The 25,743-nt window shown below is 48.6% G+C and overlaps 1 protein-coding gene across 1 annotated transcript in view; it reads right to left on the reverse strand.

The window, feature by feature from the left end:
• Positions 1 to 25,743, reverse strand: part of NCOR2 (nuclear receptor corepressor 2) — a 274,837-nt gene that overhangs the window by 69,737 nt on the left and 179,357 nt on the right. Inside the window, exons 15-17 of the mRNA XM_075569217.1 lie at positions 20,316 to 20,422; positions 18,333 to 18,502; positions 3,177 to 3,239 (exon numbers count right to left, since the gene is read on the reverse strand). Coding sequence (XP_075425332.1) covers positions 3,177 to 3,239; positions 18,333 to 18,502; positions 20,316 to 20,422 — 340 coding nt within the window. The remainder of the gene's footprint in view (positions 1 to 3,176; positions 3,240 to 18,332; positions 18,503 to 20,315; positions 20,423 to 25,743) is intronic.

A 25,743-nucleotide genomic window follows, 5' to 3' on the forward strand; every position in this document is an offset into this window, starting at 1 on the left:
CCTCTATATCCGGCGAAACCGCCGACCGGGCGTTTTTGTACGAAATTCCCTATTGGCGTCAAACTGATCGGCGCTTAGGCTGACACCGGATCAGTAGACATTTATCACTCCAGTTTTAATGCCCACAAATATATGGTGCTCGGTTGTAAAAACGCATGCAGTGTCATTTTCAAATAAGCCTTTAAAAAAATCTCTTTGCCGTCACCGACATTTTATTTTATATTGTGTAGCACAGGCGACGCCAACTCTGGGCCTCAAGGGCCACCAACAGGACAGGTTTTAAGGATATCCCTGCTTCAGCACAGGTAGTTCAATCAATGACAGCCACCTGTGCTGAAGCAGGGACATCCCTAAAACACAGAGCTGGCCCACCCCTGGTGTAGCCGGTCAGCGGTATCGGCTTGTAATGGTTACATTTTTTGGAGGCGGAAAAGCGAGTCTCCAATTTCATGTGTAAGAGAGAATGGCTCCGCTGCTTAAACATTCAAAACAAGCACTATCCCGGTTTTTAGAAGGAAAGTGAAATAAATAAAAATACAAAACACAGGTTTGTAATCACTTGTTTCCGGGTGTCTCTCGGGGGGACTGACCCTTTAAGTGATTTAGTAATGTGCCATTTTAGGAGGTCTGGTTTAGTGTTAAAACTAAGCGGAGATTCACCGTATGGCGTCTCCCTGTCCTGATTTACACGTCCGGGGCAGGGGCAGCTTAAAACCCACGTTAAGACATTTCTAACCCAGGCCAACGGAACCTGGCACCTCTGCACCAACCATCGTTCACGCAGCAGACCCTGCCCACAGCATTTCCGACCCACATCCTTGCCTGCCGTCCTCTAGCCAAACCCAAGTCTACAAAGTATACGATGATGCACAAAGAGGTCCAGCAGGACGCACAGATAATATAATTGTGGAACAGCAAGATGATTCTTGTCTTGCCAACTCATTTCACCCTTTTACTGCCCCAGGGGCCAAACACCAGTCCTACCCGGCAGTGACATGTTTAATAAGTGAAAACGTTGGAGACCATCCCATGCCTTCTCCGCCAGACACAAGCGCACACATTACTTAGCCAAACAGCCACTTTCTCTAAATCCGTATGCAGGAATGCACGACTACACCAATAATGCCAGAACTGTACACGGAACAAAATATTAACGCCTGTCCATCAGCACCTGAGCCCAGCCACAAAGAAAAAAGGTCACTGTTCAATGACTTGAAGCGGTCATCCCGGTGCTGGGGGACATTGCCGTTCCATTCGAGTGGAGACGACTTCTTCCCGGCACACGGGAGACGTTTTTGAAGGATATTGAGCAGGGATTGTACACGTGGACTGGAAGAGGGGTGAAGGGTGAGCGGCTGCCCCTCTCTGGATTTTAACCTCTCTTACCATATTGTAGTGCTGTGCTGACCTAACAGTATGCAGCATGGTATACAAGACTGCCTATATAAATCATTATTTCACCTCTAGTAATGCATATGGTAATGGTAATGCATATGCACTGGTAATGCATATCACCAGTTGACTGGCAATGGTTGTCCATGGCTATGTTCCACCAAAGTTCAGTTTTGCCAGCCTGGCCCCCGTGTCCTCATGAGACTTTAGTCCAGTCCTTGCGCTCCAACTCTAACCCCATGGCAATCTGGTTAATAATGGTCCTGGTACCTCTGTGGATAATGGAGACTCGGAAGTCCAGAACTGGGCTCATGGCAACATGAAGCCAGGTTAGCAATACTGGAACCTCAATGCTGTCGGCAAGCAACATGAAATAAAACCGGTTTCTTGGATATGGGCCACTGGTCAGGCTTCCAAGATATCCCCCACCCCCCACGATAGCCCTAATACAGAGTGTGGTTTCAGGGTGCAGCCCCAACCTTCTCAGACACAATATACATCCCCGAGACCTGCGGTGCAGATAACACTTATTTATGTTCCGTTCTCTGCTGGCTAACACGGTGCCCCCTTCTACCAACCACAGACAATGTGAATGGGGACCGCTGGCACAGCTAGAAACGTGATCCCAAAAATAACACACTCCGCACCCAATAAAAAGCTCTTGTTTATGGCTGGAGGAAACCTCCCCTGTGATATGACTGTATCCATCGCAAAGGGCACCTCTAAAGCGTCTCAGTAAAAAAAAACTACGAACATTTTTGTAACAGACGAACGTAGAAACGAATCAGACGTGATTTCGATTTGCAGGGTTTATATCCCAAATCTTTTGACAAAATGTGAAAAGTTGCAAATATTCCCAAATTCTCTTCCTTTTCTTTTGCACAATAGAATATTCTCCCATTTTGAAAACAAATTATTTTTCTTTTCATATACTACAGATGTTTCAAGTGTGTTTTCTTTTTTTTCTTTTTTTTTTTTCTTGGTGAATTCAATTATTCACCAATTTTCAAATATTCCAATAATTAAAAAGAAATAAATACTGGCCCTGGCGAGTTTTTGTTTCTAGAGCCCCAACGAATTCGCCGATCGCTAGTTAGAAGCCAGAAATGACAAAACCCAATAATATCCAAAATAGTGACAGCAAACGCAGACATCCCTGATAACTCCATCGCTTCTCTATAGGGCTGGCAGGCCTTGTATTTGCCATATACACTTTAGCATATAGAAGCTGAGGGATTGGTAACCCAAAAGAACCCCAAGATTGTCACATTTACTAGTGATTAAGTACTGGTTTTAAACGGCAAGCTAGTTATAAGCCCTGCGGAGTGAGGCTGGGCAAAGGGAGTGGGCACTAACACCGCTTCAGACTAACACCGCTTCAGCAGAATACTTTCTATCCATGTATAACGTAGCTGGGTGGCAAAAATATTGCAGGAGACAGCTGGACACTTGTGGATTATACCGCTAGTGTGCGTGTGTATGTGCACACGTTATATATATTTAGTATATACCATATTGTAGTGCTGTGCTGACCTAACAGTATGCAGCATGGTATACAAGACTGCCTATATACATCATTATTTCACCTCTATCTGCCTCGTTCACACCAACATATACCCAAATATACCCCTCTAGCACTGAAGATGCATCATCGTCGGCATACAACCGTCCAAGATGGAAACACCGAGGTCAAGCATTAACCGTGACGAGGCCTGTTACCTGCGCCGAGCGGCACGTCTCTCCGTGCCGCGCACACACACCGACAACCCACCGACCCCACTCACCTTTCTTGGCAGTGTCCATCTCCTCCTCTGTCCACCGGGAGCTTTCATTCATCTCCATGGCAGCTGTGAATGAGAGGCGAGGCGTTAGAGGATTGCGCCGGGCCATGTCGCGACGCGCGCTAGAGCTGCACTAACGCGGCTCGGCAGTGTCACGCCTTCTGCGCCAGCTTCGGCAGCCGCTTGGTCATTGAAGGTGTTTTCGTGCAGTCTCACGTAGGACCGAACTGCACATTAACTCCTTGGGTGCCAGAGAGGCTGGCAGCGCATTGCAATGCAGTGTCTTACCAACCGCTCTGGGGCAGTGAGGACAGGAAGGTGTTTATTAAAGGGTTAAAAACACGCACAGCAACTGGTGATCTCCCATTCCCCCGGCCTTATCCTCTTACTCGGGTAGGCATGCAGAAATGGACCTTAAAATTGGACTGGAGCAAATAAGATTGACAATGCGCCCCCCAAGCTTTGCCAATGTTGACCTAACAGCCTGGGACCTCCATAGCTCTACACCGAAGCCAAAATGGCACACCAAGGAGACGCCTGGAAGTGCAGAGAGATGCTCCACTCAATGTGCGCGGTAGGTATTTAGTTTCAGCGTGTGGGGGGGGGGGGGGGAGAAGTCCCTGCCATCCCCCCAAAGGCCACCTCCCAACCACCATCTGAGTGCTAATGGGTCATGCAAGGCAGAGCAATGCACCGCCGGCACTTCCAGCGCTGCACCGATCGGAGAGTTAACACACGAGTGGTTCACATAAAGGGCAAATATGGGACAAGAGGGGGGGGGGGGAAGTCTCGGAGACAATTAAAAATAGCAGCGCTCTTCATGCAAACAGATTGCCACTGCAGGCCCCAGACGACTATTAGCCGAGCGCTTTGGGGAACATGAAGGAACATCCTTTCCGGTTCACTGAACCAGATTTCAGTTGGCACCTCTCTAAAACACATCACAAGTCATTTCCATTCATGGGGAGAGATTCCCCCACAGGAGCGCGGCAAAGGACCCCAGCAGCTTGCCATGTTCGACTCCACGAGCCGCTCTATTGTTTGAGAAGAGAGACGGAGCCCGGTGTATACAGTAAGCAGAGGTGGACACACGGCCATTAACTCCAGGATCACTACATGTTAGGGACAAGCCTAGAACAAAGGGACCTTGTTTCACAACAAGGTGGGGTCATTTGCGCCTTAACCAGAAGCTTGCTATTTGCACTTATTCTGACACTGTTCATTTATATACAGAATAAAGCAGAAATAAATATTACACCCCCCCTTGTTCCCCTCTTCTTTTTACATATAAAGCACGTGACAGTGTATAATCCTACATTCTTACCCAAGCTGGCAATCGCTTGCTGCTCCTGTTATAAACCTGTCACCATCCTGATGGCTGCTCAGGCAGTGCAAGGCCTGGGACATAGTAGGTTGATCAGCGCTGACGCTCACGCAGGAGATTTTTCTTGTCCCTGCATGTGCGTCAGCGAGCGCGCTTGTGTGCAGGGTGGGAGCCGAGCGGGAGGCGGGCATGGAGGCGGGGCTAGGGCACCAGGGACTGCCATTGGCTTCTGGCAGTCACGTGACCGGCCCTGCGCTTGCATGAGCGGCAAATTTCAAACTTGCCTGTCTCCTGCATTTCCACACGCCTCCGCACGCCTGCGGAAGCGCCGTCTAAAGCCGCGCTGATAGGGATAGTGTTTCCCCTCAGCGTGGTTCAGCGCTGCTCACCCTACTATGTCCCAGGCCTAACTCTGCAGCTACAATGTATCCTCATATTACTAGGGTAACATGATCTATTGTTACAGTTTGCAGCTCAAACTGCTGGGAATATTGACAACAAATGATCACAATCATGAAAGTGTTGCAAAGATCTTGCACTGCTGGGGAAGTGGCTAAAGCCTGCTATAGAAATCAAAGGATGCTTTAAAACTCATTAAAAATTGCATTAAGAGTTAAATAATAAAAGTTTTAAAAACATTAAGTATTACCAGTACTGTATCCAATACTACAGAACTGATACCAAAAAATAAAACTAAAAACCCCATAAGATTTCACATGTTCTGTGCTTTAATGCAACCTCAGCATAGGAAAAAAGGTAAATTGCATCAGTTACCAATGCAAACACCCCATGATAATCCCTTCAGCTGCTCCGCAGCAGGCATCCAATGTACAAAACACGACTAACAGGCACATGGGAACATGGGAACATGGGAACATCTTACACTTGGGTAACAACAATCTTGAAAAAAACCCAAAACAACTGGTGCTCTCCTTGGAAGCCCCTACACATTGTCCCAACGCAGTCACACTACAAATAAGTCCCACCATCGAGAAACGGGTAGCAACAACGCACAGCCGAAATACTCCAATCAGGGGGAGATAATCAGGGCAAGAAATACTAACCGCTCAACCCTAATAACATGTAGTGTGTGATGTTAATGTATAAAGGTATAGGACGTGCATGGGGAAATATAGGACATATTCACAAAAAGTTTGATCCAAGAGGATCAAGAAAGGTTCCCCAGATATTGCACTCGTCCAATAAGAAATTATGTTTATTAAACTGTATTGTATGTCTTTATTTATATAGCGCCATTAATGTACACAGCGCTTCACAGCAGTAATACACGTGGTAATCAAATAACAGATAATATAAACAGATCATGGGAATAAGCGCTTCAGACATAAAAGTAACATTTAGGAAAAGGAGTCCCTGCCCCGAGGAGCTTACAGTCTAATTGGTAGGTAGGGAGAACGTACCGAGACAGTAGGAGGGAGTTCTGGTAAGTGCGTCTGCAGGGGGCCAAGCTTTATGTATCATGTGTTCAGTATTATCCACAGTGCTATTCGTATGCTTCTTTAAGCAAGTGTGTCTTAAGGTGGGTCTTAAAGGTGGATAGAGAGGGTGCTAGTCGGGTATTGAGGGGAAGGGCATTCCAGAGGTGTGGGGCAGTCAGTGAAAAAGGTTTAAGGCGGGAGAGGGCTTTAGATAAAAAGGGGGTACAAAGAAGACATCGGTAGAGGAACGCAAGAGTCGGGATGGTGCATAACAAGAAATTAGGGCTGAGATGTAAGGAGGTGCAGAGGAGTGTAAAGCTTTAAAAGTGAGGAGAAGAATGGAGTGTGAGATGCGGGATTTGATCGGAAGCCAGGAGAGGGTTTTCATGAGGGGAGATGCTAAGACAGATCTAGGAAAGAGTAGAGTGATTCTGGCAGCAGCATTTAGGATAGATTGTAGGGGAGACAGGTGAGAGGCAGGAAGGCCGGACAGCAGGAGGTTAAACAGACAAGTTTGTTTGTTTAATAAACATCATTTCTTATTGGACGAGTGCAATATCTGGGGAACCTTTCTTGATCCTCTTGGATCAAACTTTGTGTATAGGAGATAATCAGGACTCAATAACGGCAAAAAATATATCAATAATCAACCGTGATTAAAAAGGAGGCAAACCATCTCTTTGATCAAGGTTCAATAAAATAGATTTTTTGTTGTTGAACAAGTTGAGCCCTGATATCTGCCTGTGATCTGTGCATCGCGGCTCTGTGCGGCCGCTACCCGCGATTGTGATTTTAACTGCAGTTAGGCACGGCCCAAGGAGGTCTCTGGCTGTGATGTCTGCTCTCAACCCCACGCTGAACCTACAGAGGGTGGACATGTGCAATACAAACGTTCTAAAGGAGGACGCCGTGACTTCCTGGACCCATACGTGTAGGAACCGCGACTGATAGTCTCCGACTGCCCCAGGGTTCCAGGAAGGAGGGACTTTAGATCAGTCAGAAATATCATTAGTCCAATGAATTATAAAGGGGCTCTAAACACTTTTCTGTGCTTTTGGGCATTGTTTGGGCTACAACCGCAGACCAACCTGTGGTCACCTCGTCACCCAGGACCACCTGTGGTCACCTCGTCACCCAGGACCACCTGTGGTCACCCAGGACCACCTGTGGTCACCTTATCACCCAGGACCACCTGTGGTCACCTCGTCACCCAGGACCACCTGTGGTCACCTCGTCACCCAGGACCACCTGTGGTCACCTAGTCACCCAGGACCACCTGTGGTCACCTAGTCACCCAGGACCACCTGTGGTCACCTAGTCACCCAGGACCACCTGTGGTCACCTAGTCCGCAGTACTGTACAAGCTGAAGTCCTATTTCATTTCAGACTTTTTTTTACCTCTGAAACGACCGTCTTCTGTCTTTGGCTCTTTGCAGTTCCATGTATCTACTACTGCCCTTAAAATCAACAAGTATTTCCTTACATTTTTGCAACCCTACCACCCAAACGTGTCACAGGACTCTTCTCTGTAGGATTTCTTACAAAAAAGGTTTCCGTCCCGTTACAGAGGTGAGGGGGGGGGGGGGGGGTCGGGTCATAATTCTATGGCTTTTTTGTAACATTGTTGCCTCTTGAGTCCAGCCCCACGCGGTTACAGTACCGGCCATACATGTGATCCCTCGTTTCATGCCATATTCACCCACTGCATGTAACTCCCTGTGCTGGAAATCTCTTTGCAGACCTTTATTCCCAAAAACGCCAGAAAGGTTTTGAGCTGGTGCTTCTGCGCAGCAGGGGGGGGGGGGTGGGGGGGGGGGGGGAAATAACCCACCCAGCTACCCATTACACAAATTGCAAACTTAAACCTTTTAATATTCAGATTGCGGTGACCGGTGAGCATTTTGTCTAAGTGCCTTCACCACAACTAATGATGATGGATGGTGCTGCAGTGACAGTTATTGCAGCGATAGCTTCTCATACACGGTGCGTAATGTTTGATTATGTATCTGCTCATTGGAAGCGCGCCACGTCTGATTTAGAACGTTACAGTAAATGAGGTTTGCCGTATCAATCTTTGGTGTCGGTTTGGGTAAAAGGTGGAGGTTGTGTACAAGGCCTTTTCTGTACATGCAGCGGATACAAACTGTAGTTGGAATTAAGAGGCAATTCAAGCAGTACTAAAAATATATATATATATATTTATCAAATGTAAATATACTGTATGCTCATCTGCATGTCTTAGGCAGGTCTGCAACCCCGCCTTTCCCCATTATCACCCAGCATACAGCACTTCCACTGCAGCAAGGGATTCTGGGAAATGACATGCAAATGAGTACACAGTGCCACTTTTTGCTTCAAAAACCATTTTATACATGGTTCCCTATAGGCTTAAGCTCGCTGCATGGTCACAGCTTTGAGAATATGTTTTAATAGATGCAGCCTTTGTTTACCTTTCTTCAAAACTAATTACCTCAACCAGCGGTGCGCAAACTTTTTCACCTGCGGACCCCTTTTCCGTGTGAAATGACGTCGCGGGTCATGTGACGTCACGCGACCCCATCTCATCATTTGACGTACGTTGCCATGGCAACGTGCCGTCAAATTACGCCACGTGTCGCCGAAGACCCGGCTGGCAGCAGGTAAGCGAGTTACAGAGGCCTCACGCCTCCCCCGGCATTTCATTTAAATGCCATGGAGAAGAGCGCGGAGGCCTCTGTAACCGCCGGCGCCCTCCCCCCCCCCCTAGAAATTCTCCCACCCACCCCCTGGGGGGGGGCGCGCCCCCTAGTTTGCACAACGCTGACCTAAACTGCCGATTGATTAAAGATCCTGCTTCCCAGGGTTCACTAAATGGCCGCCTTTCATCAGTTTCAATCAATCCTTCACTCAGTGTAACTCAGCAGCTACAATGTATTCTTATATTATGAAGGTAATATTATCTATTGTTACAGTTTGCAGCTCAAACTGCTGGGAATATTGGCAACAAATTATCACAAACAGGAAAGTGTTACAAAGATCTTGCACCGCTGGGGAGGTGGGATAAAGCCTGCTATAGAAATCACAGGATGCTCAGAATATTAAAACGCATTAAAAATGGCATTAAGAGTTGAATAAAAAAATATGTATAATAATTATTATTTAAAACTACAAAACATGTAGGATATTGCTGGGATTGATCCTTTACAAAAATAAATAATCTAGTAAGGATAATAAAAGTGAGGCTTCCAATGATGCATTGATCAAGGCGTAAAGCGACCCATTTTAATGAAAGTGTGGCATTGCTAACTAAGGCCGCGTCCATGGTTGACGAGACGCACGCAGTGCGCGCGCGGCGCGATCACCGTGCCTTAAGGCAATGTTCGCGGCCATAGACGGCGCGTGCGCCAGCGCGATGGGGCGCGAAGAATCAATTATATTTAATTCTGCGGTGCAACGGCCAGAGTCACGTGAGCGATTCGCCCAACAAGGGCGAAAAAGCTCTGTCATGTCAAGGCCAGGCCCCCCCCCCCCACATGCCTCCCCAGGCCACAAATTGCTGCAGCCAAAACACGGGTGACATGTCGCGAGTGCGCGCTCCCCAAAGGTTGAAAAGGGTAAAAGAGGTTGGGACGGACGGAGGCAAACCCTACAGCACATCCAGAAGTCCACAAAAACCAGAAGAAATAATTCAGTACCACCAGACACTCGCTAACAATGCCCAAAAAGAAGACGCCGTTACCCATCAGACAAAGTTTGAAACGATTTTCTTCGAAGCGGTCATGTGACTGATTTTTTTTCCCATGGTCACATTTAATGGTTTAGCAACACACACCACGCGCATACGTTACATCCCGAACGCCAGAAAAACTGCCATGCATTAGCAGCATGTTTATGGTCTCTAACTTCTCTGTGATGTGCTCAATAAGGGCGGCAATTTATCATCACTGACTAATTCATGCTTCCCGGCTCAAACGAGGGTTCTTTATGTAGCATAATCTCCAGCCCACATCGATCCACTGCTGGATAAAGGCCTCCCCAGTGATCTTCCAGGTCCTGCACTACAAATAATCGCAAATAAATAACTATTTCATATAGTGCTTTTCTCCAAATGGTACTCTCAATGCACTGCTAAATGTGTATGTAAATATACATCTCACACACATAGGCGCGCGCGCGCACACACACACACGCTACCCTCTGTGATTGATCAGCAGATCAGCCAGTAGGGGGATCCTCTACCTGCAAGCTTCAGGTGCATTGCCCATCCATCGTGAAGTACAGCGGTTTCCAACCTTTTTTGGTGAAGGAACCCTATGTAAAATTCTGAGTAACCCCGACCCTCTCTAACAGCGCATCTGAGATCGGATGCATTGTAAGGAACCCCAACCCTCTCTAATACCGCGTCTGTGATCAGATGCATTGTAAGGAACCCCCAACCCCCTCTAATAGCGTGTCTGAGATCAGATGTATTGTAAGGAACCCCAACCCCCTCTAATAGCGTGTCTGAGATCAGATGCATTGTAAGGAACCCCCAACCCCCTCTAATAGCGTGTCTGAGATCAGATGCATTGTAAGGTACCCCAACACTCCCGAAGGGACTTATCTCTGCCCTGTTATCTAGGTCAGCATTAGAGCTGTGCTGCTCATGTACTGCTCCAGTACCCCAAGACTTGGGGAACCAGAGCCTGCAATTACTAATATTTATCATGCTTACAATTAGCAGACATTCGTAAGATACTACGTGAATGTATTAATTTTTTCCTTCGTTGTACAAACTAAACGGATGGTTCCTTCCCGCAGTGCACACTTTTCTGCCAAGACATATTTTGTCATTCCAGTGGATATATTTTTGGACTGAAACCTGGAGCATAACTCTCTGATTACCAACATTTTCTAGTATCCAACAGTGGTCTAATGGCTGTACTCCAATGGGACCCCCATGTCCCACAGAATAGGTTTAGTTTGCTTATATTCTGGACTACAATACTAGGTGGGATTCCTTACATGTATTGCATTGACCTAGGGGTGTAGACCATTTTGTTCTAATTTCTTTGCTTCTTGGGGTTCACTGACCCCCCACTATGGGCAGATGGTCTCTCTTGATGGGGCCAACCTGCCTAGGAGAAGGAGCGGCTCAGTGAGTAACGACACTGACTGGCACGGAGTTTGAAGCGGGAGAGCCTGGTTCAATTCCCGGTGTCGGCTCCTTGTGACCTTGGGCAAGTCACTTTCTCCCTGTGCCTGCGGCACCAAAAACACAGATTGTAAGCTCCACGGGGCAGGGACCTGTGCCTGCAAAATGTCTCTGTAAAGCGCTACGTAAAACTAGCAGCGCTGTTGCTATTATTATTATTAATATTAATAATAACCTCTAGCTTGGGAGTCTTTCACCCCAGGGCCGTCTCCTCTTCTCATATAAACACCTAGAACAGGGGCGGTGGTTTATCCTTCTCTGACCGCGGGGCGGGAGTTATCCGCCACACAGCTATGCTCCATTTATTAGTATTTTAGTTTCCGGCCTTTTTCCCTGTATTATCCCTACATATCGGTACCACGACGGCCTGGCTGCACTTCCATGTTACACATCCCCGGTCCGATCTGCTCCCAATGTTATTATTTGTAGCAGTTTGGACTTTGATACTTTCCTCTGATATCTTATATCGCACATTATAAAAATGTATGTACACACAGACACACAGACACACACAGACGCACAGAGACGCACAGAGACGCACAGAGACGCACAGAGACGCACAGAGACGCACAGAGACGCACAGAGACACACACAGACACACACAGACACACACAGACACACACACACACAGACGCACAGAGACGCACAGAGACGCACAGACACGCACAGACACGCACAGACACGCACAGAGACGCACAGAGACGCACACAGACACACACAGACACACACAGACACACACAGACGCACACAGACGCACAGAGACGCACAGAGACGCACACAGACACACACAGACACACACAGACACACACAGACACAGACGCACACAGACGCACAGAGACGCACAGAGACGCACAGAGACGCACAGAGACGCACACAGACACACAGAGACACACACAGACACACACAGACACACACAGACACACACAGACACAGACACACACAGACACACACCTCTCTTAAAGGAGCAAGCCAAGCTGTTTTCTTACCTCCCCTTTTCATTTGTTTCATTCAGGATTGAAACAGGGGGTCTCCGGAGCTGAACCCCATTCATTTCAGCTCTGGGACCCCCTGCTTCCGGAAATACTTATTGCTGAAGTGGGCGCCGGTAACTCTACAGTTTTCAGCTCCCCTGTGACATGGGCCAACAGGAAGCTGCGCCAGATGACATCACGGCTTCCTATTGGCTCGCGGGGCCGGGGGGCGTTGTAAAACGGGCCATGATGTGAATCCTGTAGTGACTACCAGCACCCCCTATGGAGGTAAGTACCTCCGGAAGCAGGGCTTCCACGGAGCTGAAGCCCCTATGGAGGTAAGTACCTCCGGAAGCAGGGCTTCCACGGAGCTGAAGCCCCTATGGAGGTAAGTACCTCCGGAAGCAGGGCTTCCACAGAGCTGAGCCCCCTATGGAGGTAAGTACCTCCGGAAGCAGGGCTTCCACAGAGCTGAGCCCCCTATGGAGGTAAGTACCTCCGGAAGCAGGGCTTCCACAGAGCTGAGCCCCCTATGGAGGTAAGTACCTCCGGAAGCAGGGCTTCCACAGAGCTGAGCCCCCTATGGAGGTAAGTACCTCCGGAAGCAGGGCTTCCACAGAGCTGAGCCCCCTATGGAGGTAAGTACCTCCGGAAGCAGGGCTTCCACAGAGCTGAAATTAACAGGGTTCCGCTGCCAAGACCCCCTGCTTCAATCCTTAATAATAAAAAGAAATGAAGCAACATGGTCCCTCCTGTGGTATACAGAGAGCACCATGTGGTATACAGAGAGCACCATGTGGTATACAGAGAGCACCATGTGGTATACAAAGAGCTGCCCTAGTAATAGAATAAAATCACCAAACAGCCTGGGATCCCTGAAAACGAGAAGCAGGCAATGTACCGTAGCACTCCCTGCCCCGGCTAGTAGGGGTATAACCATGGGGTATAACCATGTCAGGGTGCTGGGTGCGTGCGGCTCGGCGGCGATATAGTAACGATGGGCGCCAGGAACTTTATTCATTCAACAGCAGCGTTATTGTTACAGCTATATACACAGTGATCTTGGCACGGACAGAACTGCCTTCTCCCATGTGCCGTCTGATCCTTTCTTCTCTAGCTGCCCCTATGTCACCCCGCTAGCCTTGATTCCCTTGGTTACCTACGGAAGTCCTCTTCAGGGTGACATCGGTAGAACGCTAGTCCATATGGGCCCGTCGGACCCGGTGCCAGTCTCCCACTGCCAGAGATAAGGGCCTCTCTTCTCAGCCATGGAGTGCCACCATGTGGCAGCTTGGAGCGAGGCCAGCTATGAACCCTCCGATGGGGTTTGTCAGATTATGGATCGGGACTACGGTCAGTTGAGTCCCCTCTGGGCACAGGCTGCCTGTCCATTAACCCTCCCCCCCCACTCACCCCCCCAACGGTGAAAGGAGCCATCTGTATGGGATGTTACCTAACCACGGTATTGTCACACTCTACAAAAACAACAGGGGATCCTTACCCTATACGATCATCTGAACGTATTTATACTACTTCTGGGACCTGCCTTCCAGAAGCTTCGCCCTCTCTATACATGTCGCGTGACGTCACGGTCTCCAGGCAGAAATGGGCAGGTAAGCAGAGAATGGCCATTCATAGCTCAAAAAGGTAACTAATAAACTTGAAACAGTCCAGCAATATATAGATACAATACAGATGTAACAGTCCGGCAATGTATAGATACAATACAGATGTAACAGTCCGGCAATGTATAGATACAATACAGATGTAACAATCCGGCAATGTATAGATACAATACAGATGTAACAGTCCAGCAATGTATAGATACAATACAGATGTAACAGTCCGGCAATGTATAGATACAATACAGATGTAACAGTCCAGCAATGTACAGATACAATACAGATGTAACAGTCCAGCAATGTATAGATACAATACAGATGTAACAGTCCAGCAATGTACAGATACAATACAGATGTAACAGTCCGGCAATGTATAGATACAATACAGATGTAACAGTCCAGCAATGTATAGATACAATACAGATGTAACAGTCCAGCAATGTATAGATACAATACAGATGTAACAGTCCAGCAATGTATAGATACAATACAGATGTAACAGTCCAGCAATGTATAGATACAATACAGATGTAACAGTCCAGCAATGTATAGATACAATACAGATGTAACAGTCCGGCAATGTATAGATACAATACAGATGTAACAGTCCAGCAATGTATAGATACAATACAGATGTAACAGTCCAGCAATGTATAGATACAATACAGATGTAACAGTCCGGCAATGTATAGATACAATACAGATGTAACAGTCCAGCAATGTATAGATACAATACAGATGTAACAGTCCGGCAATGTATAGATACAATACAGATGTAACAGTCCAGCAATGTATAGATACAATACAGATGTAACAGTCCAGCAATGTATAGATACAATACAGATGTAACAGTCCAGCAATGTATAGATACAATACAGATGTAACAGTCCAGCAATGTATAGATACAATACAGATGTAACAGTCCGGCAATGTATAGATACAATACAGATGTAACAGTCCAGCAATGTATAGATACAATACAGATGTAACAGTCCAGCAATGTATAGATACAATACAGATGTAACAGTCCAGCAATGTATAGATACAATACAGATGTAACAGTCCAGCAATGTATAGATACAATACAGATGTAACAGTCCAGCAATGTATAGATACAATACAGATGTAACAGTCCAGCAATGTATAGATACAATACAGATGTAACAGTCCAGCAATGTATAGATACAATACAGATGTAACAGTCCGGCAATGTATAGATACAATACAGATGTAATAGTCGTGGTATTTTCAGCCGCTGTTAGGTGCAGGTATAAGGAATTTATTTGGGGAAGAGCTTGATGGTTGAGGTACAAGATAAAGGCTTGTCAGGGTGTATATACGGATTAGGCTCAGAAGCCCTGTGTAGACAACTGGGATATATACTGAAGAGGAAAATAATTGGGCAGGGCTTAACTTTTGCTGCGCCCCCCGCAGCACCATGTAATGGGAAAAGGGGAGTGACTGTGTTACCCCCCTCAAGGCCATGGTAACCCCATGGGGGAGGGTTTCATACGAAAACTCAGCAGAGAACACACAGAGCTGCTGCGCACCTCCTTCTGCAGCCGCCATTGCTGCTACAACTCGAACCGTAAATCAGCTACAGGCGGTGATCTGCACCAACGGAGGAGGGTGGCACGGGCTCACACAGCAAGGGAGTTAGAACATGCCTGGGACAGACACACGGCTAAACCCGAAATATGAAAGAAAGCCCCAAGGGGCAATCATTAAGGTCTATAGCAGATCTGGAAACGGGCCGATCACCGTCCGCTGGCCCAGTGGCCCTCTCCTTCCGCCACATTCTATGTTTTTTGCTTTTTACCAGTTGTAAAATCATGATCTTGCAAATAAAAATAACCCGAGCCCAATAACATGACGAAGACAGCTCTGCCCTTCCCCATTATCTTGTAAAGTATTTGTGTCAGGATAGCCCTCTCCCATTGTTGCAGCGTACGCCCCTTATTCTGCAAGCTATGACCGGGCTCTCCGTGTGCCTCATCCTTGTACTGACAGTTCAGTGAAGGCGTGTGTCCTTTTGTACAGCACAGAGTACACGTTCCGCGCTACAGAAGAATAAAGACTACCAATAAAACACATACTGTACAATCAATATGTGCCATCTTCCATCACCTTCCTCAGCCAAGCACCATAAGGTTTTACCATCACGTTCTAACGGTCAAGAATCAAAACGCTCCTTTATCGACGGTGCAAAACCTTGATCTATAATCTACCGTATTGCCCCGAATATGGCGTAAGTTTTTTTCCTAAAAATGTCCTTCCGAAAACTCTACTCGCATTATATGCGCTGCCTAAGGCCTCATCCAGGGCGGCGCGGAGCGGGCACGCTCACCGCGATGAAACCCATTGCGACAATGTGTGTGGCCAGCGCGAGCAAGCTCGGCGCTCAGAGCAAGCAAATTTGAATTTGCCGCTCGCAAGAGCGTCACGTGAACGGTTCGCCCAATGAGGGCGAACCAGCTCCGTGATGTCGTGGACGCGTCCCCCAGACGAGCGCTCACCCAGCCGACCACGAATCGCCCGGCCGAGCGGGGCGCAGCGCACGAGCGCCAGCGCGCCCGCTCCCTGCCTGGCTGCAGCCGAACACCTTTTATTTCTCATGAAGAACACCACCCAAACTTTAGGGTCGTATTATGTGCGGGGCCGTGCTATATTCTGTATATATACTGTACAAATATATATTTAACATCCTTACTTAAACATTTGAATGCGATGTACCGCAAATATCGCCTTCATTATAATACTATAGCGCTCCACGGATCTGCTGGTCATTGTCACATTTTTGGGATATTAAGTGTTTTTCTCCTTAGTAATTAAATGACTCGCCCAGGGGGCAGAATATTTGTTTTCTTGAACACGACTTCGCTTTCCTAGGCACACTCTTCCTGGAGGGGCCGCATCTTTAGCGTGTGCCATGCAAAATGACACCCCGTGTACGGATTTAATGTCACGGGGAAGTGACGGTGACACGTGACACGTGACACGGATAGTCACAGCTAGTGAAATGTCAGCAACAAATCCACAAGCATAAGCTGAACCAATACAAGCGAGACCCGCCGCCATCACACCAATGTCACACTACATGTGGAGTCCCAGGAAATTGCGCTTCAGCCAAGAATGCTTCAGGCTCTGCACTTAAGGCAGAAACATGCAGTATGCTGCAGCACAGGGCAGGGGTGGTTAACTCCAATCCTCAAGGGCCACCAACAGGTCAGGTTTTCAGGATATCCCTGCTTCAGCACAGGTGGTTCAGTGGCTCCGATTGAGCCACCTGTGCTGAAGCAGGGATGTCTTTAAAACCTGGCCTGTTGGTGGACCTTGAGGACTGGAGGTAGCCACCCCCTGGCACAGGACCTCAACTTTCCCATGGAAAGCAAAAGCACTTGCAGGGGCTTTAGGATCTTTAAATGTCTTTTGGTGATAAGACTGTTTGCCAGAGAAGTTGTTCATTTGTATTTTTGTTCTTCATCGCGTGTTTGCAAGTTACAGATAACTTAATGTAGAGGTGAGGAAGCGTGACACACGCGTGTCCCGCCTTATAAACCACAGTGCAACCCGCTCACTGCAGCGCCCGGCATTGTGCATCTCAAAGGCTCCATTTCCCCTAACCCGTAACACAAACACCCACACTTCCCATCCTCGCACCCCCACCACAGATATGTGTTTTATGCAAAGTGACAGCAGAGCTTCCTCCCCTGAGAGAAGAGAAGCACCGCGCACACTGCCAACACCGAGGCCCCTTAACCCCAGGCACCTTGCAGGATAATACGTTGGGGCCACGGTACGTCTATGGCTGGCTGCTGACGTGCACTCGCCGGCACGCACACTCGCTCTCGCCGGCACGCACACTCGCTCTCGCCGGCACGCACACTCGCTCTCGCCGGCACGCACACTCGCTCTCGCCGGCACGCACACTCGCTCTCGCCGGCACGCACACTCGCTCTCGCCGGCACGCACACTCGCTCTCGCCGGCACGCACACTCGCTCTCGCCGGCACGCACACTCGCTCTCGCCGGCACGCACACTTGCACATTATAAGCTCTTTTGTGCAGTGCAACCTTTTCCTATTGCGTTTTAACCCTCTCACTGCCAGAGTTGCCAGCAATGTACTGCAAATGGGGGGGGGGGGGGGGAAATAAATACAAATATATATATAATGTAAGCACCTTATTAATACAATGTTCTTTATAATAAAGATTGAATCCCCATTTAGGAACTTTGTTTAATTTATTTTTACCCGTCATGAGAAATGATGTTTTTATTTCCTGCTGGCCCACTGACGTTCTTATGTTATCGGATTCTTCCTGTTCCCCAAACCTAGCGGGCCTAATTACTTCATAACAAGAAGAAGTAACAAGGCGTGACTGCTTTCCCGGTGTGATGCGCTTACAATGTTAGCCTCTGTATTGTAGCATGTAAACAGAGGTCACACACACATGGCCAGAGCTATATAAATACACACACACACGTTACATCAGGGGGGGGAGCAACCCCCGTCTTCAAGGGCCACCAACAGGCCAGGTTTTCAGGATATCCCTGCTTCAGCACAGGTGGCTCAACCAGTGGCTCAGCGACTGGCGTTTCCCACCCCTTGCATAACGTACAGGGCACCTACCCAGATCTGCACTGGTCTGCGGGGCGGCAGCCTCCTCGTTAGCCTCGTTCGCCATTGACCTGGTGATCCGACCTTTGCGCCTGCCCTGGCTGTTGGCGGTTTTGCGTCCCTTTGATGTCACCGCTTCTTTGTCGTCGTTATCATCCCCGGACGTGTCGTCGTTCTTCTCTCTGAGTTAAAGATTTCAAGAAAAAATGAGAACGTGCGAGATCTAGAGATAATATAATATAATATATAATATATATACATTCCCATTCCCCTGGCAAAGTCTGCGTATTCTGATTATTACGCTATAATGGCATGGAAAGATACACGGAGATGGACAACCCCCCATGTTCCTGCACAGGGTCAGGGATAGAGTCATTGTGACAGAGAGCTTGACCAAATAACATCAGGCATTTAAAGGGACAATGCCTCCTAGGAATTTATTCCAGTGACATGTTTAAGGGGTTTCATCTGGGTAATAGATGCCTTTTTTTTATGTCACTGTGTGATGTCACTGTGTGATGTCACTGTGTGATGTCACTGTGTGATGTCACTGTGTGATGTCACTGTGTTGATCAGCGAGCGCTTGTCCAGCCCTTCTGCCCTCATCTTTTATTGAGTCTGATAAGTTCAGGGGGGGATAAGGGGAATGAAAACAATTGATTGACAAAAACTTCCTCATTCAGAGGTCCCGAAAACATTCACCTGGCGACCGTGTGGGATTGCACCTATAGGACCAGCACCCTAACCTCTAAATCAGCGGTTCCCCGCCTTCGTTACACTGAGCTCCCCCCGATAGAAAATATTTGTCCTGGGAAACCCTAATTAATCAATCAATCTTATTGCTGACTCAGACTATCGTTAACAAAACGTGACTGATCCCAGGCAGTATATAGTGTCCTAAGCACGTACACACACGTACACACACGTACACACACGTACACACACACACTTAATAAGACCCCAAACTGCCCAGTCACGTCCCATGGTGCCTTGCTGCTGTGGATGCAAAGCATTGTCGGGAGCGACTTTAGTAGCTTGTGCCGTTACTGATTGATAACCCCCCCCCCACACACACTAAGGGGCAGTTTGGGGCCTAAGTGCGCAGCCCCCTCATGGGCTGAGGACCCCACTATACAACGGAAGTGAACTGGGGCGCTCCCTTTATACAGCCTGGGAGCCGCCAGTACAGATGCATTATGGGTGAACAACGTGGCGGCTCCTCATGATCCCCCTCTGGAATCGCTGCTCTAAGCCATACCCAGGAACGAGCTTAAGGACACACGGGCGTCAGGAGACGTCCCCCTGATGGGTGATGGCCACAAAACTCATTTGTAACTCTCCCCACTTCTGCTTTTTCCTGGAGGAGGAAAGCACGAGATGCATCACGCGGATATATTACATCGGACGCCAAAGCTACAAACCCTGCCGGCACCTCTCAGGGGGATACAATAGGGGGTGTTATCAGGGTGTTACTCTCTCGGGCGGCCGCGGGGCTCTCTGCGCTCTCTTGGGCGGCCGTGGTGGCTCTCAGCACTCTCTTGGGCGGCCGCGTGGCTCTCTGCGCTCTCTCGGGTGGCCGTGATGGCTCTCTGCGCTCTCTCGGGCGGCCGCGTTGGCTCTCTGCGCTCTCTTGGGCGGCCGCGGTGGCTCTCAGCACTCTCTCGGGCGGCCGCAGTGGCTCTCTGCGCTCTCTTGGGTGGCCGCGATGGCTCTCTGCGCTCTCTCGGGCGGCCGCGGTGGCTCTCAGCACTCTCTCGGGCGGCCCCGTGGCTCTCTGCGCTCTCTCGGGTGGCCGCGATGGCTCTTTGCGTTCATCGCAGGCGCCCAGACTCCGGCGCACCGGCTCTGGAGCCAGGCAGGGCAAATCTTTTGCCAATGCAAAATGTAACCGTTTCAAGTGGCCAGCAGAGCATCGCAGAGCGTCACAGAGCGTCACAGAGCGTCGCAGAGCGTCGCAGAGCGTCGCAGAGCGTCGCAGAGCAAAGCAAAACTTACTTTCCAAGTTCATCCTTGTCGGGCTCCGGCTCGGGTTTGTCTTCCTCCTTTTCAGGCTCTTTCTCCTTTTCATCCTTCTCCTCCTGGTTACTGCGGAGCATCTGCTGCTGGAATAAAAGAAACGCGATTGAACATATGGCAACGTACGGTCACACCGGATACATCTCCGTATACCCGCAGGTGCATTAAGAGTGCCCAGCACCAGCAAACGCACGGTTAAAAATTTAAAAACACACATCCCCGGCAGAGCAGTCACATGGCCGAAGGGCTTTTACTCTTGCAACTTGCGCGAGACGGCGTTTAAAAAGGGCGCGACCCACTTAGCCGGCACAAATATTTAAAAATAGTGTATTTTTAGCAACTTATCAATGTAAATGTTCTTTATTATAAAGGTTGAATCACCTTTTAAGTAAGACATTTTACTCATCAGTCTCATGTGAAAAGTATATGTATTTTTCATTTCCAAGTGAGCCACAGAAATGCCCGTCTCATCGGGTAATTACTGCCCTGCACATTTAGCCGTCAGGCTACCTAGGACATTATTAGGTAGTGCCCGACAGGAAGAACACGACAAGCATGCACAAGGGAGCCAGTATGTTCCCTGTGCTTTCTACAAGCGCTCTTCTCAGGAAATACATTAATAATATCCTTTTTATTTACTTGCTATATACAACACTGTCAGTGTACACAGAGCTGTACATACAATTTCGCAGGCACAATGCGTCCGCTGCATAGCGCTTACAATCTGATTGTGGTCGCTGAGGCACAAAGGAGACAAAGTGAGATGACCAATGTCACCAAGAGAGGGGACATTGGTATTCGAACCATATCAAAGAGAACGCCGCCACCGCCGCCGCTGCCACGGAGATACCGCTTCAGCACAGCTTAGCTCAAGATCATAAAAACACTTCAAAGCACTTTGCTTTAACCCTTTGGGTGCCCAAGGACGTAGCTACTACATACTGAAGGTCAGGCACTCCAGGGTTTACGTCCTAATCCCATTGCTCGTTTTTGTAAGGGGGGGGGGGAGAGATTGTGTTCTGCGCTGATCTAACTGGAAGAGAAGCGGAGGAGGGCGCCACCTTTTCCGTTCCGTATTCAGAGATGACGTGACTGCGAGTGCTGCAGGCGCCTCGGCACTCCAAGGGTTAAAGGTTTAAAATAGATATAACTATATCGGTCTAATTTCTTTTCTTTTTTTTAATGGCACCAGTCCCCTTCATGTAAAAATGAAGCCATTATACCCATCATTACCCATTAGTTCCCCTTGGCGGGGACTTGAGCCTTTAAACGGTTCGGATTAACTACATCCCTGTTGAACCAAACCCTGCAGGTACACACGAGGAGTATTTCCAGGCCGGGGCGGCGCACTCGTACGCGTTCACAACGGGCTGGACGCAACCGGTTGAGGATCAGAGCCACGGGACCTGTAACCCGGAGCTTGCAGAATACAAGCTGCTCAGGCAGGTAAACTTGGCACGAACCGTTCCAAGCAACCGCGGCACGTTACAGGCGGGAAACGGCGCCGTGACGAAGACATATAACAGAGACAGGTTCTGCGACATACGCCCACACAGGCTTCATTAATGTACATCACATGCATCATCCAGAAATGATTACATGCACACACCAGCAACAAACGAGAGACTCGGCCTACCTACATTCTACACGCTGTCCTCTCATTCAGAGGTTATACGGCGTTTATTTTACCCTTGCTTTCATTCCTGGCCTAGTTGTTATAACACGGGTTTTAGATCTTAGTCCTTCCCTGTTTACTAATGTGTAGGATGAAGGTATCTTGTTTAGTGTGTTAACCCATTAGGGTGTGTCTCAATTTTGTCTATGTCCCTGCTAAGCTACTACTTGGCAAAAGTGAGGTTATTAACCCGTGGGCTATTAAAACTATAGAGGCTTGAGGAGCTCTAATAGTTAACAGGTCACCATACAAACATCCTGCTCCTTCCTGGTTTTTTAACCACTTGCACAGTTATTTGCACACTTGCACACTGCGCCGATTTTTCTTTGCCACCTCATTTTAATATACCCATTAAAAGTTATGTTATAATTTCTTTAGGTGTGCACCTATAACGCTAGTCTTTTGGTTGGTTTGCGATCCCTTGCACAGACCTCCCTTCTAGTATAAGAAATAACCATGGTTGGACAAAGATGGTACCAGACTGGATTTCAAGATTGAAAGACCAAGACGACGACTGGAAGTAAGATGGGAGGATGGGAGGATGGGATCAGAAAATCTGTTGGAGCAACATGGAGAAGAGAGGCTGTAACCGCAAGACCTGGAACATCATTGGGGAGGCTTCATCCAGCGGTGGATTCACAAGTTATATATGCAACCCCACCTCTAAAGGTTTACTAGTATGGTTGGGGTGTACCGGGGCCTACCCAGTCTGCTCATGCGATCATGACATTACGTAGAGAACATAAGGGGAGGGGAAAGTTCGAGAAGGTAGGTTCCAGAAGGACAAGAGGAGAGGAGCCTCAGGGAGAGTAGATAAGTAATGTTTATAAAGTAATAGCACAGACCAGGTCCCCCTGTTTATTATGTTGTAGATAGGGACAGTGCCCGTTAAAGTTAGGATCCCCAAACGGCGGCATGGAATATTACAGGAAAGGGAATAACGGTAATATACAACAGAGGGTATCGGGAAAAGAGAGCTCCCGGTTGTCGGTGGATCAGCGTTAATATTCCTCATCCGTCAGTATGGAAGTGGCAGTTCCCAAACAGGCCAAAGGTATCAGGTCACGTACCAAAGACCCGCCTTGACTCCCGTTCCCCGCCGAGTCCCACAGCTACGTAGAGTAACCAAGTAAATATATCTCCATTCGAGTGTTAAGAGTGGGCACAAATGGAAGAACGATATTCATGTACGTCGGATATAAAATACAGTGCGACATTGTCACACGCGTGCACGGTCCCTGTGCTTTGGGGACACGAATACATGACAGTTGTACTACAAAAGTTCCTGGCGCCCATTATTATACATCCGTGCTACCTCATCGCCCAGCCTCGGAAATCCAGCCCGCGTCAAGGTAACCCATGCGGGGTTAAGAGAACGCAGAGAGGAAAACAGGCACACACATTGTAACAGCAATCAAGGGAAATTGCACGTGCACGTGGAAAATGGGGAAGATCCTGCACTACCCCCTCAAAGTCATCACGAAGGAGGAGGAGATGGAGGGAGGGAGGTGGGAGGAGGTGGAGGGAGGTGAGGAGTGGAGGGAGGAGGTGCAGGAGGTGGAGGGAGGGAGGTGCAGGAGGTGGAGGGAGGGAGGTGGAGGGAGGTGGAGGAGGTGGAGGGAGGTGGGAGGGAGGTGGAGGAGGGAGGGAGGTGGAGGGAGGAGGTGGAGGGAGGAGGAGAGCATCCAGGCACACTGTCTTGCAAAAAAGGGATTTATTTAGCAACAAACACTAACAACGTTTCGACCGCATAACCAGTCTTTATCAAGGTGAGGGGCTCACCGTGTGCCTGGATGCTCTTCCTCCTCCTACGGAACCCATGCGGGGTTACCATACAACACACTCTGTGTAATCTCCCGAGAAGCCTGGCAGGGAAGGACACACACACACACACACACACACACACACACACACACACACACTGCCAAATTAGTTTCTATTGACCCATTGCTTAATCTTTAACCTTTCTGACCCAGACGGGTCACTCCGCTTATCTGTCACACCGGTGACGGCGCAGGAACTCGCATTGCGCATGTAAGGCGAGTCCCACGGTGTCCGTCCCCTGGGTTGTAATCTCCTGGTGAGGTCTACGACACCGATTTAATAAAAAGGGAGTATTTTTAGGCAGTGACCAGACACCGCAGGCCCATTATCCCTCGTGCTCATCCTTCTCAAGGGGAATTCCTGCACGGCGAGCAGAGAACAACATGTGAAACGGCAATATTACTTCCCTGTGTTTGTAAATGTAATCGCCCGTAACAAGTGGGAACGTAACTCATTTGGTGCCTGTATAAAAAAAGAATGAATATGTTTTCCTTCTCCGGTTATCACTGCCTTCAAGCTTTAGCAGATGAGGTAAAGATCGGAAAACTGATCCAAACGTATTTGGTTACCATGGAAACGGAGTTTAAAAGATGTTAAAAAACAAAACAAAACAAGAAAAAAAAAAGCGTATAATTGCTATATTTGTTTAAAAAAGGTGCCCGTACCCTATACTGAACCCCACACGCCATGCTACTGCAATTAGGTGATCCAAGGGGGGGCTGTTCCTCTGGTTACACTTAACGCAGCAGAACGCCCGGCATTCATCGTCATGAATTCTTTATTTGTAAATGTTACATAACACGATGCATAAAACCAGCCGGTCGTCACCATTAACCCTTTCATAGTCCTCCGCTCACACGAGGGGCTTTATATTTATACGCCCAAACTAAACCTCGGCAGACCGGTCCTACGCAAACATTAAGAGCCAGATTTCCTCCACGTGCCAAGCCATAAAATAATGTGGGAGATAGATTATTACGCGGTGCTAAAGGCATACGACACCTGGCAGCCTGGTCCTGCCGCTAGCCGGGCAGCCCGGTCCTGCGCTAGCCGGGCAGCCCCGCCCCGGTCCTGCCGCTAGCCTGGCACTGCCGCTAGCCGGTCAGCCGGGTCCTGCCGCTAGCCTGGCACTGCCGCTAGCCGGTCAGCCGGGTCCTGCGGCTAGCCGGGCAGCCCCGTCCCCATGATTTAGCGCTGCTTTCGTAAATAAAAGGACCGTTAACGGCCCGAGACGCAGGATGAACACGACGCGAGACCTGTAAATGTGAACATTAAGTTTTATGTTCTGCTAATCCAGGGGTGGGCAGCCTCAGTCCTCAAGGGCCACCAACAGGACCGGTTAATAGCATATCTCTGCTTCAGCACAGGTGGCTCAATCAGTGGCTCAGTCGGGAGACTGAGCCACTGATTGAGCCACCTGTGCTGAAGCAGGGATAGTCCTGAAAACCTGACATGTTGGTGGGCCTTGTGGACTGGACTTGCCCACCCGCTTAAATTACATCAAGATCAATAGGATCAGTTCGTCCCCGTGCAACTTGCCAAACTTAAATGAAGGCCGCGGTCTGACAGAGGAGACGCAAACGCGCGATAGGGACCGAGCACGCACAAATATCCCCGAACCCCAGGCTGCCAGTGTTGGCCACATATATACACCGTATATAAAGCATATATACATTCTAACCGTGTGTATCTTTGCACACGCGCGTGTAAATCTGTGCCGACCAATTCCAGTTTCAACCTGCATGTTTAAACGTCCGTTTACCGCGCCTTCGCGGCTCTGTGGAAACGCAATGTCAGAACTTTAGGGCGTGTTTCTTGTATAATAAAATGATGTCGCTAATGAGCAGGAGTCCCGCTGTCTGGTGATGTCATCTGACAGCGAGATGACATCAGCTCCGCCAAGAACAT

This window comes from Ascaphus truei, chromosome 13 (genome assembly GCF_040206685.1).
Source record: "Ascaphus truei isolate aAscTru1 chromosome 13, aAscTru1.hap1, whole genome shotgun sequence".
In the NCBI taxonomy this organism is placed as follows: Eukaryota; Metazoa; Chordata; class Amphibia; order Anura; family Ascaphidae; genus Ascaphus; species Ascaphus truei.